We start from the raw sequence: 17,314 nt of genomic DNA on the forward strand, positions 1-17,314 counted from the left end.
CCCTGGCCTGCACCCTCTTCCACATCTCCTGTAGTTTAAAAAAATATGTATATATTTAACCAGGCAAGTCAGTTAAGGACAAATTCTTATTTACATTGATGGCCAAACCCAGATAACACTGGGCCAATTGTGTGCCGCCCTATGGGACTCCCAATCACGGCCAGATGTGATGCAGCCTGGATTTGAACCAGGTACTGCAGTGACTGACACCTCTTGCACTGAGATGCAGTGTTTTAGACCACTGTGCCACTCGGGAGCCCCGAGAGTTCTGCGAGACTATAATGCAATTATATAGCTGTAACTGCTTATTGCGCAATATTCCCAAGAAGGGATTTCATTTTGATGATGACTATTCCCATAGCCGTAGACCAGCATGAACAATACGTTTTCTGGTCCGAAATGTCTTCTGATCTTCATGAGAAAATAATAATTGTGTAATTAGCTGGAAGTACAATTACACATGTAAACAAAGTTGGATAGCACATTGCTTGGTTAAAGTTGGGTGGAAATTATCATTCTTTTTGGTATACAATTGAAGCTCTGAATGAATATGCGGTCCTTGACAAATTAGATGTTCCAAGGTTACACAAACAACCTCTTTGGGCCCTGTGACATGTGACATGTGACATGTGACCACAACTCCATATCATAGTTATCTAAATGACATAGTGACATACAGAAGCTGCTGAATGTGTGTGTGTGTGTGGCAGAAGTAGAGGGTGGGCCAGTCCCTAGGGAGGCCTGCCTCTCTTTACAGATGTCTCCTATCCAAATGTTCTGGGTGGAGCACCAAAGACTGTGTTCAAATGGGGTCAGTGACTGCTTCTTTTACAACACAGAGCCTCTCATAATTCCCATCATTTAAAGGCTTGCTGTATTTCATTGTACTTTACATAGTTTGTTGGCACAGTCTGAGAATGATCCTATATGCGTCATTTGTCTGGGGTGAGAGAACTGTCTACAGTATTGTGGTACGTTAAGCTTATTACCTGCTCTGTTTGACGGTGTAATAAAACTCACAATCACTGCAGTAGAAGACATTTCAACAAGTGTCTGTAGTATTACTGGTGTATCAGTAACAACGTTGTAAATATTTCTTCCCTCCATAGTGGTGCTCTCCCTGCTGGCCTGTCTGTTAGGTGAGGAGGGCAGCCACAGCCACCCTACAGACCCTGGCCCAGGTGGACAGCTCTCCCTTTCACCCCACCATCGACAGGCGGGTGAGGACCACCGAGGAGCATCATCGACCTCATTCCAGCACCATCGCTGACCTCACTCACCTCAGCCAGGTCTCTCTCCCTCTCCCACACTCCATAATTCATATACTGTCCACACACACACACACACACACACATGCACACACACGTGCGCACACACAGTCCATAATTAATATACTGTCATATACTGCCCATAATGTCCATATACATATATATTTATATTCTGGACTCTGACATTACTCGTTCTAATATTTCTTAATTCCTTTCTTTACATTTTTCAGATTGCGCGTATTGTTTTATGAACATTGGCATTTAGCCAAACCCACGAGAACTTCTGCAAAATATGTGTACGCAACCAATAACATTTTTCATTGGATTTTGACACACACACACATAAAACCAACCCATTAGTCACATATAAAAGCCTGGAAGTCAACCTTTATTAATACTTGTTAAAAAAAAACATTGAACACATGAATGTCTTTCCATACTTGTTTCAGTACTCCCATTAATACATGAAAAACAATGGTTAACATGTAAAACAATGGTTAACATGTAAAACAATGGCTAACATTTAGCATCTCAGAGTTTTTTTTCTCTCAGAACACCACTCCACAAAGGTCCTAATGGTCATTCTGAAGCATAGAGATAAAAAAAAAAAACGACATAATAATGAGGTGTATATAATGTTGTTGCTTGCTCCTCTAACTAGTATATGTCATTGCTTGAGTGGGGTGATGTACTAATAAAAGCCATCAATCCAGTCAATGAAATGGAGGGCTTTCATCATTGTCAAAAAGCAGAACTTTTATATTACACTTGGGTGCCTTTTTAGTTTTATTTGTGCTATTGTACCAATAAAAACAAAGTAAATGTATGCACCTCTCAATCATCATCATCATCATCCTCCCGCTTTCAGCAGTGCTACAAGATATCAAAGGAATATAGTAACACAATGGTATTATAGTACATAATCGAATGAAGTACATTATACAAAGAGAGTAGAAAAATCTAAGTAGAAAAATCCTGAAAGGTACCGAGTGTAAAACGTTTCTAATTGGTGTTCCTCAACCTTTGTCTGTACCAAGGACTGGCATGCTGTAGTTTTTCCTCCTTTGGGGACTTGATTGAATCGGTGTTGGTTCGTAGAAAAATCCCTCAGATTTCATCATGTTTTAATAGCCTTTTGATAAAGTACAGTTGCACTAAGGAAGCAATATTCCATGACCTAGTGCCGGACTATAGACCAATGGGGTTGAGAAACGCTGTCGTATGAAGTTGCGTGAATAGTTTGTTTACATGCACAGTGTGTCAGTGGACACCTTTGTCGTATTCAAGTACCCTCCTCTAGGTCTGGGGGTTAATAAATTAGAGACGTGGTGAACTGCCCTGCAGTTGCAATGTGATTGTGGTCAAAAACAAAAGGTAAACGATACAAGGTATCAAATTAGTGTAGTTTTGGGAATGTAAAAACATGATGACAGAACAATGACCTCACTTTGGTTGTTTCATTTGAGAGGTTCATGAGTCAAAAGGGATAAAAAACTAAAATAATGCCATATCTGAACTGCATTCAATGTGCACAATTACCAAATATTAACTTAGGTAAACCTGGGTTCACTCTCAGATATTGACCAACAAAGTGTTTAAAAATGCCAGATTTTGTCGATACACATCTCCTACGCTATGTATGATTTTCCATTTACTAATCAAAGCAAATATACACATTTTACACGTTCAGTCCATATCAAAAGTATCTCAGTGTCAACTTATGCTTATACGCTTATGGCTTCCGGCAACACTACCAAATGGGAGTAATGAGAATCGGTTTCTCAATGGGAATATGGACTAACTCACATGGGCTAAAACCAGTGGTGTAAAGTCCTTATGGAAAAATACTTTAAAGTACTACTTAAGTAGTTTTTTTTAGGGGTATCTGTACTTTACTTTACTGTTTATATTTTTTGACAACTTTTACTTTTACTCCACTACATTCCTTATGAAAATAACGTACTTTTTACTCCATTCATTTTCCCTGTCACCCATAAGTACTAGTTACATTTCGAATGCTTAGCAGGACAGAAAAAATGGCCAATTCACACACTTATCAAGAGACCATCCCTGGTCATCCCTACTGTCTCTGATCTGGAGGACTGACTAAACTCAATTGCTTCTTTTGTAAATGATGTTGGAGTGTTGGAGTGTTGGAGTGTTGCAGTGTTGCAGTGTTGCAGTGTTGGAGTGTTGGAGTGTTGCAGTGTTGGAGTGTTGGAGTGTTGCAGTGTTGGAGTGTTGCAGTGTTGGAGTGTTGCAGTGTTGCAGTGTTGGAGTGTTGGAGTGTTGCAGTGTTGGAGTGTTGCAGTGTTGGAGTGTTGCAGTGTTGCAGTGTTGGAGTGTTGCAGTGTTGGAGTGTTGGAGTGTTGCAGTGTTGGAGTGTTGGAGTGTTGCAGTGTTGCAGTGTTGGAGTGTTGGAGTGTTGGAGTGTTGGAGTGTTGGAGTGTTGGAGTGTTGGAGTGTTGGAGTGTTGGAGTGTTGGAGTGTTGGAGTGTTGGAGTGTTGGAGTGTTGGAGTGTGCCCCTGGCTAGCCGTAAAATAATAAAACAAGAAAATCATCAAAAGTAAAACATTTACTTTTGATACTTAAGTATATTTAAAACCAAATACTTTTAGACTTTTACTCAAGTAGTATTTTACTGGATGACTTTCACTTTTACTTGAGTCATTTTCTATTAAGGTCTCTTTACTTTTACTCAAGTATGACTTCGTTACTTTTTCCACCACTGGCTAAAACTGAGTTTAACTAATTTGGACACCAGAGAAAAAAACATAATCAAGCCCTGTTGTGTGACCCCCTAAACAATTTGCCCTTATGAAATCTTTCAATGTACAAAAGAGAGATCTAAAAAGCTATATGTAAATATTCACAAAAGAGAGATGCAAAAAGCTAATCTAGATTGGTTTGACAGCAGGTTCGTCATACTAGAAAAAATCCAATCCTTGTGGTTGAAAGTAAATCGACTCAGTGATAACTAAAGCCACACAAAGGCCTAGTCTACTCTACTGTCACCTTGACACTTACCATCATCGGATACTCAGTAGTTGATAAACAAATTTCACCCATTGTAGTATTTTTCCTCCTATGACTAAATATTTTGCTGTCCAGCAACAAACCATTACATCTCCTGCTAAATTCACCCCAACTCAAATAAATACTATGTTTATTTTTGGTTGAGGGAGCATCTTTGGCAGCGGGGACTATTGCTTTATTGGAGTGGGGTCCCTAAATCGCTTTCATGGTCTGTTGTTGGGGCACGGTGGGGGGCGCGAGGGAGGGGGGCAGGGGGGCCCTGGGGGGGTGCGGGAGGGGGGTGGCCCCGGGGGTAGCTGGCTGACGGGCGGTGCCCGCGGGGGCGAGCTGGTCTGTGCTGGCGGCGGTGTAGTGGGGCGGATCAGGGGACGGTAGTCTGGAGCAGGGGGACTATGGGCCCGAGGAGGGGCCTTGGCTGCTGCCGCTGCCTCGTCCTTCACCCGGGTGAAGTTGATGCATCGACCCTGGGGGGAAAGAGACCGTAACATCCAATTACATGGTGATCAATGTCCTAAAAGTCAGGAGGTATACAGAACCCCATTAAGCTACAGTAAAGACATAACTCAGATTACATTGCACCCCCCCCTCCCCTCCCCCACATGGTCCAGCTCACCTCCCACGTACAGTACACAGGTGTCTTACCCATCAGCCCCTGCTGTGACCTCTGTACCCTCTCCTCCCAGCCCAATGTCCTGTTCCAATGAAACTGTTCCAATGTTCTGTTACCAATGAAACTGTGGCCGCTTTCCAATAACCCCAAGTTGTTTATAGCACCATATGGAGAATGAGAGAGAGAGAAATGTAGAGACAGAGGGGGGTGGGGGGGTTGCTGTGATTTGAGTCAATTCAAAGCAATACGTTCCTTTTGCAGCATAAACTTTTGCTCCTTATTCTCGTCCACCACAGCTACTTCCCTACATAGTGAGAACCCCTAACTTCGACCACAGTGGTGTCTTACAGTGCACTCTCGCGGTATATGGTCTAACTCAGATTTATGCCCTTAACAGACAGACATCCCAGTGGCCCTTTTTCCATTCCCCACGCAGCTAGGCAGACATGGACTTACTAGGTCATACTGGAGAGCCATTTAACATATGCACGCACGCACGCACGCACGCACGCACACACACACACACACACACACACACACACACACACACACACACACACACACACACACACACACACACACACACACACACACCCTGAGTGGCTGCAATGAAAACAACAGAGGACACATTCCATTCATCTTGACTTGTAAATGATATATGAGGGTAGAAAAAATACAGAAATCCTCTGGTAAACAAACTCGGTCTCTGACATTCAATCAAGTCAATAACAGGATGAGAACATGAGAAGGGTCATGGATTCTAATCAAATATTCTTTCATTCTCAGTGCATACGTTCTCTGCAGACCCTTTGAGAGAGGCTCATTTTAGCAACCTTTCTGCGAGTTCATAACATTGAACCACTGTGGTCAAATCAAATCAAGCTTTATTTATACAGCACATTTCAGACATGGAACACAAGCATTTTGCTAAACCCGCAAAAACATCTGCTAAAGATGTGTATGTGACCAATAAAATTTGATTTGATTTGAATGTACTTCACAGGAAAAAATCTAATGAAAACAATAAATAAAAACTGAAATATTTACTACACAACAAACATAAGAGGATAAAAACAAAATAATTACAATAAAACTGAAGGAATAAAAGGCACCCTAAGGAAAAGCAAAAAATGTGTTTTAAGATCTCTTTTAAATATGTCCACAGTTTCAGCCCCCCTCAGGTTCTCTGGCAGGCTGTTCTTGAGGCTAGGGGCATAATAACTAATGGATGCCTCTCCGTGCATCTTGGTCCTAGGCTTTAGGATAATTAAAAGGCCAGTGCCAGAGGACCTGAGGGACCTACTGGGTACATAACTTAAAAACATGTCTGACGTATTGGGGTGCACAAGCATGGATTGATTGAAAAACCAATAGAAGAATCTGGTGCGAGACTTTACAAAGGCAAAACAACGATGCCCCTTCAAACCTCCCTCTTCTAACGTCTACCATTAAAACCCAGAGCTCATAAAACAGACTAGCCTGTGTTACGTCAGAATGGTTGTCATGTGCCCCCCCACTGGTTGAGACGACTCTCGCGGTCATCTCTGCTCGCTATTACATCATGTCGTTCGCATTGCGAACACTCTGTCAGACGTTAAATCAAAGCCTCTAATGTAACCTCAGGAGGCGATCTGCTCGAACACATGATGTTCTATGTAGGAGCTCGCTGAGAAGTTGAGAGTATTTGGAGACATAGCTGTGGTCCTATGTAGCGGTGTGGAGCCAGCGAATTAAGACTAGGGCTGCACAAAGAGAGAGGGATATGACTAAACCAGACTATGCACAGATAATCATACCCTGTAGGGCTGTACTCACAGTACACAAGCGCACACACACTGCACTATACCACACTCAACCGAAACTAAGCAAACAAGGAGTGTGTCTGGGTGTCCTAAACCAGCACAGAGAATCCCACAGTAAAGCTGGGGAGGAAGTTAGAGAGAGGGAAGGAGGGAGGAAGAGAGGGAGGGAGGGGGGAAGAGAGGGAGGGGGAGAGAGAGAGAGGGAGAAAGAGGGAGGGAGAGAGAGAGGGGGGGAGAGAGAGAGGGGGGGTAGAGAAGGGGAGATCACACTCTACTTGAACAGAGCTATGCTCAATCATGAGGCATCAAAGCCAAAGAAATTGCACAATATTAAGAAATAGTATAGATGGAAGGAAAGTAGTATAGAAATATACCAAAAAATAGTTAGGCAGCAACAAATTCAATCCCTTCTAGACAATTTCCTGGACAAAATGTTTCACTGTAATAGTGAAGGAGTAAACTTGGCAGTAGAAAACCTAACCACTCTCAGCTTCCCTATCAAATCCCAAAATGTCAAGCAGACAACCTAAGGAAATGAACAACAATGACAAATGGTTTGATGAAGAATGCCTAAGAAATAAATTGAGAAACCTACCCAACCAAAAACATAGGGACCCAGAAAACCTGAGCCTACGCCTTCACTATTGTGAATCACTAAAACAATACAGAAATACACTACGGGAAAACAGCACGTCAGAAATCTAACTACTTCTGGGAAAATTGGAAAAGTCTAAACAAACAACAACATGAAGGATTATCCATCCAAAATGGAGATTTATGGATAAACCACTTCTCCAATGTTTTTGGCTCTATAACAACGAACAAACTTATACATGATCAAATACGAATCTTAGAATCATCTCTTAAAGACAACCAGAACCCACTGGATTCTCCAATTACATTGAATGAACTACAGGACAAAATACAACCCCCCCAACCTGTGGGGTCGATGGTATCCAAAATTAAATGATAAAATATACAGACCACAAATTCCAATTGGCTATACTTAAACTCTTTAACATCATCTTCAGCTATGGCATCTTTCCCAATATTTGGAACCAAGGACTGATCACCCGAATACACAAAAGTGGAGACAAATTTGATCCCAATAACTACTGGGGGATATGCGTCAACAGCAACCTTGGGAAAATCCTCTGCATTATCAATAACAGTAGATTCGTACATTTCCTCAGCGAAAACAATGTACTGAGCAAATGTCAAATTGGATTTTTACCAAATGACCGTACGACAGACCACGGATTCACCCTGCACACCCTAATTGACAAACAAACAAACCAAAACAAAGGCAAAGTCTTCTCATGCTTTGTTGATTTAAAAAAAGTTTTCACCTCAATTTGGTATCAGGGTCTGCTATACAAATTGATCGAAAGTGGTGTTGGGGTAAAAATATACAACAGTATAAAATACATGCACACAAACAACAAGTGTGCAGTGAAAATTTGCAAAACACACATACATTTCTTTCCACAGGGCCGGGGGTGAGACAGGGATGCAGCTTAAGCACCACCCTCTTCAACATATATATCAACAAATTGGCGAGGGCACTAGAATCATCTGCAGCACCCGGCCTCACCTTACTATAATCTGAAGTCAAATGTCTATTGATGATCTGGTGCTTCTGTCCCCAACCAAGGAGTGCCTACAGCAGCCCCTAGATCTTCTGCACAGATTCTGTTAGACCTAGATCTTCTGCACAGATTCTGTTAGACCTAGATTTTCTGCACAGATTCTGTTAGACCTGGTTGGGAGGTCTGGGGTCCGCTCACCAACCAAGAATTCACAAAATGGGACAAACACCAAATTGAGACTCTGCATGTACAATTCTGCAAAAATATAATATGTGTACGACGTAAAACAGCAAATAATGCATGCAGAGCAGAATTAAGCCGATACCCACTAATGATCAAAATCCAGAAAATAACTGATAAATTCTACATCCACCTAAAAGGAAGCGATTCCCAAACCTTCCATAACAAAGCCATCACCTACAAAGAAATTAACCTGGAGAGAAGCTGGTCCTGGGGCTCGATTCACAAACACAAACAGACCCCACAGAGCCCCAGGACCGCAACACAATTAGACCCAACCAAATCACGAGAAAACAAAAGATAATTAGACACATTGGAAAGAATTAACAAAAAAACTGAGCAAACTAGAAAGCTGAAAACCTGACCACTGGGACTGACCCAAACTTAAGGAAAGCTTTGACTATGTACACTCAGTGAGCATAGCCTTGCTATTGAGAAAGGCCGGCGAATGCAGACCTGGCTATGCCACACTGCCCACAAAATGAGGTGGAAACTGAGATGCACTTCCTAACCTCCTGCCAAATGTATGACCATATTAGAGAGACACATATTTCCCTCAGATTACACAGACCTTACAAAGAATTCGAAAACAAGTCCATTTTCGATCAACTCCCATATCTATTAGGTGAAATACCACTGTTGTCATCACAGCAACAAGATCTGTGACCTGTTGCCACAAGAAAAGGGCAACCAGTGAAAAACAAACACCATTGTAAATACAACCTATATTTAAGTTTATTTATTTTCCCTTGAACTATTTTCACATCATTACAACACTGCATTAATACATAATATGACATTTGAAATGTCTTTATTCTTTTGGAACCTTTGTGATTGCAATGTTTACTGTTCATTTTCTATTGTTTATTTCACTTTTGTATATTATCTACTTCACTTGCTTTGGCAATGTAAACATATGTTTCCCATACCAACAAAGCCTCATGAGTTGAAATTGAAAGAAAGAGAGAGCAACAGATGCTGCCTTTCTGTTTTTCAGTAGTCATGGAGTTAGATCAATAGCTACGTGAGTTGTATTCATAGGATGCATAGACTAGGGGACATAGCAGGTCCATTGTAAACTGATGAAATTAAAGGAAACTGGGATTGATAGATCAGCCTTTCTACTGTGGATACGAGGAGCATTCAGTCGTGTTTTATGGAATTGTACTGGAAAGGCTTTTAGCCAAAGCTTCTCTCAATAGTGCCATTCAGGATACAGGCGTCGTCATAGCAATCTGCGTGGTGATAAAATGCAACATAGCAACAGACTGAAATATGTCTGCCGGGAAACCAGATCTGACCTTGGCCAAATGGATCCAATGGAACACACAAGGCCTGTACATGTTCTGTGAACACCAATATGGCCTGTGTGTGTGTGAGAGTGAAAGAGCTGTGTTACCAACAAGCATGGCCCGGTCTCCTCAGGCAACACTTTACACAGGAAAGAAAATAGCTCCTCTGCCTTGTATGTGTGTTCATTCCTCCCTGAAGGAAAAAATACATGTTACACCAGTACAAGTAGGCCTGCCTCTGAATTTTTGTGCTTCTTCGTAACCGACCGCAAATTACTAAAGTAGGCGACGCCATTACACGGAAAGATGGAAACGATTCCGCTGGAGTAAGCATTGCGTCACGTAACCCTTTGCAGGTGGCGATCGTTAAAAGCTTTCCTGGGTCAAACCCTTTGAACAAAGTATCGACATCTTTTTGTCCGAGAGAAATCTGAAGGACGCTAATCATCATTGTTCCTCTTTGCGGTCGAAAGCTGACTTCCCGTGTCGTTGTTGAGAGCTTGTCTGGCAGTACAGTCATGTCTTCTCAGTTCCTATTTTTGGCCGAGAGAATACTCTTTAAATGTGGAATTCCAGTTAAAAAGGGCTATTGAAGATTTTCTGCAAATAACGCATGATTTTAACTAGGACCTGGAGAGGTGCCATCTCAACAGGCTAGCTGCAGCTCTCAAAGGAAAGAGATCTATGGGATACAGTCCCTTAGATAGTCCAGCCCTCCAAAGTGCATATCTAGAGCAAAACCAACTTCAATCCAAACTCCAATCTCCATTTTGATACTAAGGGTCAGCATTGCAAAGTTAAAACATGTGAAAGTAGAGATTTTAAAACATTAAGAGGAACTTCCTGGAGTGTGTCCACAGTCCTGGTTTATTTCCCTTTTATGGCTGATTTGAAGCAGGTGTTGGGTTCTGCCTGGTCATGAATCTTGGCACTGGTGAGGTGTCGGCCACTGCAGGGGCGTTTTTGGGGGATTGGACTGTCTGATGAGGGATTGGACTAAGGCTGGGCTCCCAGGGTTTTTTAAGGCTTTAGTACTCACATGTTCTCCTGGCTGAGGCCTCATGAGAGAGACCTGGTCGTAACCGCGGCGAAACAGGGCCCAAATGGCGTCCAGTTTACCCTGCCGACAAGAGACAGAGAAACGACTACAGTGAATACTGTCAAAAATACATTCTAGCTAGCAAACTGGTAAGTGTGCATGGCCAATATGTTCTTTCATACTACACAGTACCCTATTATAAAAGTAGCGGTAGTGAGGAAGAGAGTGTACATACTAGTCTTAGAAAGAAACGAAGAAAGGAAAGAGAAGATAAGTGTGTTTCTACCTGTATGGGAGTGTACCACTTCCTATCCGCGGCTGGCTTCCTGTTGTGGGCCTTCTTGGGCTTGGGCTCGTAAGGCTCAAACTCCTGCTCGGGCATTTTCACCACAGCGTTCTTGGGCATCTCCAGTTTAGCCCCCTCCTCCGTTGAACCCTTCCCTCCCCAGCGCACCTGTAGGAGTGGAACACAGCTTATATGACCTACAGTACCCGCAGAAGGGGTTTTACATACTACACACGGGCAGTGATGTAGTCTATAATAAAGTTCCAACTTTGGTGTGTTTGTGAGGAAATATGGAGGATAAAGACTTGACCATTTCAATGTCAAAAGTGGATTAGATCCAACTCGCCTCCATTCTTTTGATTCCTCCGACTCCTCTTCCTCCATAGTAGGATGCATCCACGGTGGGCCACTTCTTCTTGGGCATGCCATCTTCATCATCTGATTCCTGGCGGAGAGAAAAGATAGGAGACAGTAGATCTAGCTGGTCTGTCATAGTATAATAGATACAGTAGATCTAGCTGGTCTGTCATAGTATAATAGATACAGTAGATCTAGCTGGTCTGTCATATTATAATAGATACAGTAGATCTAGCCGGTCTGTCATAGTATAATAGATACAGTAGATCTAGCTGGTCTGTCATATTATAATAGAGATCTACTGTCTCTACTGTCTCTGTTCATGTGTTACGATATTATGCATCTTTCCCGTAGTCTTGGCCACGATAGTAAGCGTCTACAAAAAGCTATTTATCTCACTTGCCTTGTATGAAAGCTTATTTCATACACCAACAAAATAGCTCCACCGAAAGTAAAACAAGAATTCCGCCAAAAAGGAAATAGAATTGAAAGACTCCCAGTGAGAGTAAAATAGAGAATTAGTAAGCGCTTTAGGCCATTCATGCATCAGAGATCAATAGAATATAATGCCTCTGCTTCACGAACAGCTGTGTCACATCCATGGAAAATGTGACAAAGACTTATTATTTGTAATCAACTTCTCTGGCGAAATGCCCTGAAAAGGCCTCATGACTGTATCACTTAACATTTTGTCACCTACTCTTCGATTTTTCATCTGAATACTGTTGCTTTTTCTTGGAACTTCATCTATATTGAGCATAGACCCCACTGAGTTTGATGATGCGTTCCCTGGCTCACTAATAGGCCTGTGCTATGATTGAGACCCTGTGTGTGACTGAGTGTGTGTGTGTGTGTGTATAGTCTATAATGCATGCGTATACTTTCAGAGATTTAAGAGCTGACTTACTGGCTCTGGAGGGGGTGGCGGAGGAGGCTCCTTGATCACCTTGACAGGAAGTTCAGGGGAGAAAGTCACATTAATATCAATTGTTGGATACTAGCTATGTTTCCAGTGATTTTTCTTTTCAACATTTAGAACGTTTGCATAGAAAATAGATTAGACAATCGCCTGCTAGGGTGCGTATCCATTTAACAATCTTGTTTTGATAAAACAGCTGGATGTAATGACATGACACCAGGAAAACTACAGTGTCTAATAAAAATGTAGTGGCTGAAGTGTTTCATTATCCATTGAGGTAAATTGCGCATGAATCAATTGGCTACAGCCTGTATCCCCTCCCACCTATCTGTTTTATGTCTCAGGTAGCCCGAGAAAGCCAGAATGGATAGAATGCAATAACTGTCTAATATTTGCCATATTCTAATCATTCCCATGTGCCTGAATGTATCGCCGTGGCGAAAGTTGCACTCCTGTAGATCTGACATAATTGGATGGTCAAACTTGTATCAAGACAACCAGAAAAACAAGGAAAAACAATTCAGCCGTTCTTGAACGTCAGGAAAAGTATCCTGCAAAAAAACATGATTTTTTTTATAGTTGAAAAATAGATTTAGTAGGCAATCATCATTTATTGTCCAAATAAAGAATGTTCAACAAAAGGAAAACCACAGATGTATCATTTATTATCTGAATGAACTGCAAAACTGAAAGAAATTTGTTACAAACGTTTAAAGTAATGTTTTCTGGTAAGTAAAAGCCCTTACAAACAATAACAACATAATTGTCATTAGATTGAACCAGGTTACTTTGTTTATGGTAATTACATAAGTCATTCCAATGAAAATTACTCTGCTATAGGGTCTACTCTATACAGTATACAGATGTAGGACCTTAATTTGAGCCAGTTTGCTACAGCAGGAAAATAATCCTGCAGTAACAGGAAATTTGAATTATTATGTGGATTATAATGAATGGACATTTTTGTAGGGGTTGATACATTTGATATAAAAATCATGTCTGAAATTTCCAAGTGGAAATAACAAACTTCAGAAGCCTTTTCAAGTCACAAATACACCACATGTTTTAAATGTCATACATTGCAGGAAAGTTCTCCTGCAACCGGGTGATCAAATTAAAATCCTACACCTGTAAAATAACACATGGCCCATAATCGGCATCATATTGAACCAACTGTTAATGGAGGGTTACACTAACCACAGTGCAGCAGAGGGGCCAGAACCACCACATGAACAGCACGGCCATTAACAGGAACAGAACCAGGAGGGTGATGAGAAGGATGGTGCCATCAAACTGCCAGGGAAGATAAAAGACAGAGTTAAGACAGGGTTACGACTAACATTAGGAGGAGGAGGAAGCAGAAATAAAAAACAGAACACGATTCAGATAGAAGAAACAAACCAAAGATTCAATGCAAAATCATGGAAATTGGATAATTGTTTCCCAACATTTGACAATTTCTAGTAAGTTTTGAGTAGTAGTTGTAATGTGTTTGGTAGAGCATACTTACACACTCTGTGGTGGTGATGTGTACAGAGCTAGTGATGAACGACAGGCCTTCATTCATGCTCACTTGTAGATAAACAACCCTGAAACACAAAAACAGACAAATTAGGCTAGTTAAGACCTGCTTGCCCAAGACCACTGAATGGCAAAAGAGCACAGTTGTCCAGTGCCAAGGTGCCACACAAAGAGAGCTTTGCAAACAAAACTATTAATGCGCAGACATGTTATTACATGTCTGAGACTAAGTAGGGCACTGGTATCAAAGTTGGTTTAACCCTTTTTCAGCCAAGAGAGGTTTTTACCTTGCCCGATCAAAAACAGTTGATGCCCACATTTCTTCATATCTCCAAAAACTACTGCAAGTACCTTTCTCTTCTGGGTGCAAAACAATTATTCACATGTGACCTCAGGGAGCCTGGAAAACTTCTCAAACTTTGGTGATAAAAAGCCTAATTTGGAATTCCCTGCATTTTCTAGGGTTGCAACGCACGCAGACTGATCAACAGGATATGCGAACTAGGGCATTTGGACTGATAAGCATTATTTGGTTTGGCTGTCTGGAGTCCGTGGGTTAAATTCAGTGCCAGCAAACGGCTGTGTAGACTCCACTCTTATCCCTGAAAGAAGTAACGATCAAGGGAAAAAAATATGGTCAGTTGGACTTGGGCCATGTTCACATTTTGTGGAGATGTGAGTATGCGTGTGCATGTGTGTGAGGGGAGAATGATCAATTTGACCATGGGGTGCTAACTGCTAGATGACTCTACAGAATAAAAGAAGATGAAAGACGAGGAGAAAAAGATGGTGAAAAACAATGGGAGAGAGGGTAGGAGGAGGGAAGGAGGAGGGAGTTAACTAGAGAAACTGGATGTTCAGGAATAAAATACCAGACAGAGAGGAAGACAGGAAGTGCCAGTCTTGGCTGTGTGGTGTTAGACATCTGTTAAACAAGCAGATGAAAGGGCAGGGTCTGCACAAGGCAGACGTTCTGCTGCTTTGATCAGAGCTGTTAGTGAGAGAGAGAGAGAGAGAGAGAGAGAGAGAGAGAGAGAGAGGTGGCAGGGTGAGGGTAGAAGAGAAAGCTGGAGGTAGAGGGGAGAGGCAGGCAGGGGAAGGGGGTGAGGGCTGGAGGGGTAGAGGAAAGAGTAAGGCAGGCAGGGGAAGAGGGTGAGGGCTGGAGGGGTAGAGGAGAGAGTAAGGCAGGCAAGGGAATGGGGTGTGGGCTGGAGGGAGACGAGAGAGGAATAGAGGAGTGGAGAGTAACAGGGTTTTGAGTCTGGGGGAACACAAATAGTGGGTGGGGGAGAGAGTTTGTGGGCTGGAAAGTACGTCATGTACTTTTGTTTAATGTCTCCCTTAAACTGTCTCGTCCAAGGTCAAAAGAGCCCTCAGAGTCTTAAGTCTTTTACCATTGCTGTCTAATTCCTCAATTTATGATCTGATCCAATAAGTTCTTAAAAATGGGGTTCTGAAGTGGTTTGTTGATGTTGGAGATTCTGAGGCCTACATTAGAAACGAGGCAGCCTGATGATGGATGTATCTGTTATTGGATTATGGAGCACACAGGAGGCTGCTGAGGGGAGGAGGGCTCATAGTAAGGGCTGGAATGGAGTAAATGGAATGGTATCAAACACATGGAAACCACATTCGATACCATTCCATTAATTCCGTTCCAGCCATGAGCCCTCCTCCCCAATTAAGGTTCCACCAGCCACCTGTGATGGGGCAACCATAACACTGTCCTCATTATGAAAACACAGGGCTCTAACCAATGAGGCTCTACCTGAATGAACTCATTGGCCTATAGAGAGAGAGAATAGAGGAGGAGTGGAATTTGGCCCTGACAGGGTCCGTTAAGACAACCTAATGAATAGCAGGCTTCTTCTGGTAGTGTGTTTATGTGGGAGGGCTTGGGGGGTGATCGGCTAGAAATGCGAGGGAACACACACTCATCCAGTGCTTAAAAACAGTGATAGCTCTGACCATCTTAAAACGGATTTAAAAATTAAAAAATATGTTTTTTTTTAAAAAGGTACTCACTGCCCAACTTCATCTATAACCGGAGCCGTACACAGCAGGAACGTGTCTTCGATTTCCACAGGCTTCTTATCTATGGAGAGAGCCAAACACTCGGTTTACTTAAATACGTTTTGTTTCTTCAATCGACTGTAGTTCTTCATGCATGTTACAGCTGGAAACACACATGGGTATGAAACACCTGGTTCCGCCTACTGTAGATGAAGTGTAAATGGAAGCAGGTACTCACTAATGGTGAGGGTGTCGTTGAGTCTAAAGCTGCACAACACCTGCTCTATGTTCCTGGCGTGAAGGAAACCGTTTCCTCTCACCACTACCTGGAAGCTCTCTGGAAATAAGACACACCCTGAGTTTAGAAAAATACTACATACATGTAATATGATCATAGGCTATCAGACTTTGCACAATTATGTTGGGTAGCATACAAGAGTAGCTAGACTGACTTGTCAACATCGGTTAAATAAAATACAGAAAACATCATGCTCGGGGTACACAGGTCTTATGGGACTTTTTAGTCATTTATCAAATTGACTTCCATTTGGCAGGCCAGTATAAATTAAACATGGACATTCCATTTAGAGACCCTTTCATTACAAGATTCCCAATACACTACCCTCCATTAACCCCAATGGGGATTCCTGTCTGTTGGGGTCATTCGAGTGATCAGGGTCCCATTCATTAGGTACCAAATGGCCAAAAAAACAACAGAATTTTCCAATAAGAAACACATTTTAGTTTTAGTAGATGCTCTTATCCAGAGCAACTAAGGTTAAGTGCCTTGCTCAAGAGCACATTTTTCACCTAGTCGGCTCAGGGATTCAAACCAGTGACCTTCGGTTATTGGCCCAATGCTCTTAACCGCGAGGCTACCTGCCGTTTTCCATTTCAAAATGTTTTTCTATGTTTTGCTACAGTGTGCCATAATGAATACGAGCTAGCTGAGCCCCAGTCAGAGGGAAGGGCACCAGCCTGGCCCCTTAATGAAATGAGCACAGCACTTAGGCAATGACAGGGAACTAGTGCTGCTCTGCTTTGATCCTTTAGGGACCTCACCTCCTGCACAAACACTGGAGGGCTCTGCAGCTAGGATCTCAATACAGGACTTCTTGATGATCTGGAGAAGGAGAAAATGATTGAGTTGACAAGGTTAAAGACGCTAAAGGTGACTCATATCTTGTGAAGATTCTGTATCGAAATAAGAGACAGGTTCTTCAAATTTGAGACACTCAGTAGCTAAAGGCTACATTTACAACAGTCTATTTTGACCTTTCAACTTTATTTGATCTTTCTCTGAAGGTACTGTATGTTTCGTGAAACAGGTCTAAGTCTCTC

The 17,314-nt window shown here is 42.1% G+C and overlaps 1 protein-coding gene across 1 annotated transcript in view; it reads right to left on the minus strand.

Annotated features, from left to right (window-relative positions):
* Positions 1 to 1,635: 1,635 nt before the first annotated feature.
* LOC110491434 (anthrax toxin receptor 1) overlaps positions 1,636 to 17,314 on the minus strand; it is a 29,108-nt gene continuing 13,429 nt past the window's right edge. Inside the window, exons 9-18 of the mRNA XM_090202029.1 lie at positions 17,036 to 17,096; positions 16,212 to 16,310; positions 15,986 to 16,055; positions 13,950 to 14,028; positions 13,637 to 13,732; positions 12,428 to 12,466; positions 11,510 to 11,608; positions 11,164 to 11,331; positions 10,878 to 10,958; positions 1,636 to 4,769 (exon numbers count right to left, since the gene is read on the minus strand). Coding sequence (XP_090058155.1) covers positions 4,509 to 4,769; positions 10,878 to 10,958; positions 11,164 to 11,331; positions 11,510 to 11,608; positions 12,428 to 12,466; positions 13,637 to 13,732; positions 13,950 to 14,028; positions 15,986 to 16,055; positions 16,212 to 16,310; positions 17,036 to 17,096 — 1,053 coding nt within the window. The 3' untranslated portion in view covers positions 1,636 to 4,508. The remainder of the gene's footprint in view (positions 4,770 to 10,877; positions 10,959 to 11,163; positions 11,332 to 11,509; positions 11,609 to 12,427; positions 12,467 to 13,636; positions 13,733 to 13,949; positions 14,029 to 15,985; positions 16,056 to 16,211; positions 16,311 to 17,035; positions 17,097 to 17,314) is intronic.

Source organism: Oncorhynchus mykiss, chromosome 16 (assembly GCF_057628025.1).
Source record: "Oncorhynchus mykiss isolate SJ-2025 chromosome 16, ASM5762802v1, whole genome shotgun sequence".
Lineage (NCBI taxonomy): Eukaryota > Metazoa > Chordata > Actinopteri > Salmoniformes > Salmonidae > Oncorhynchus > Oncorhynchus mykiss.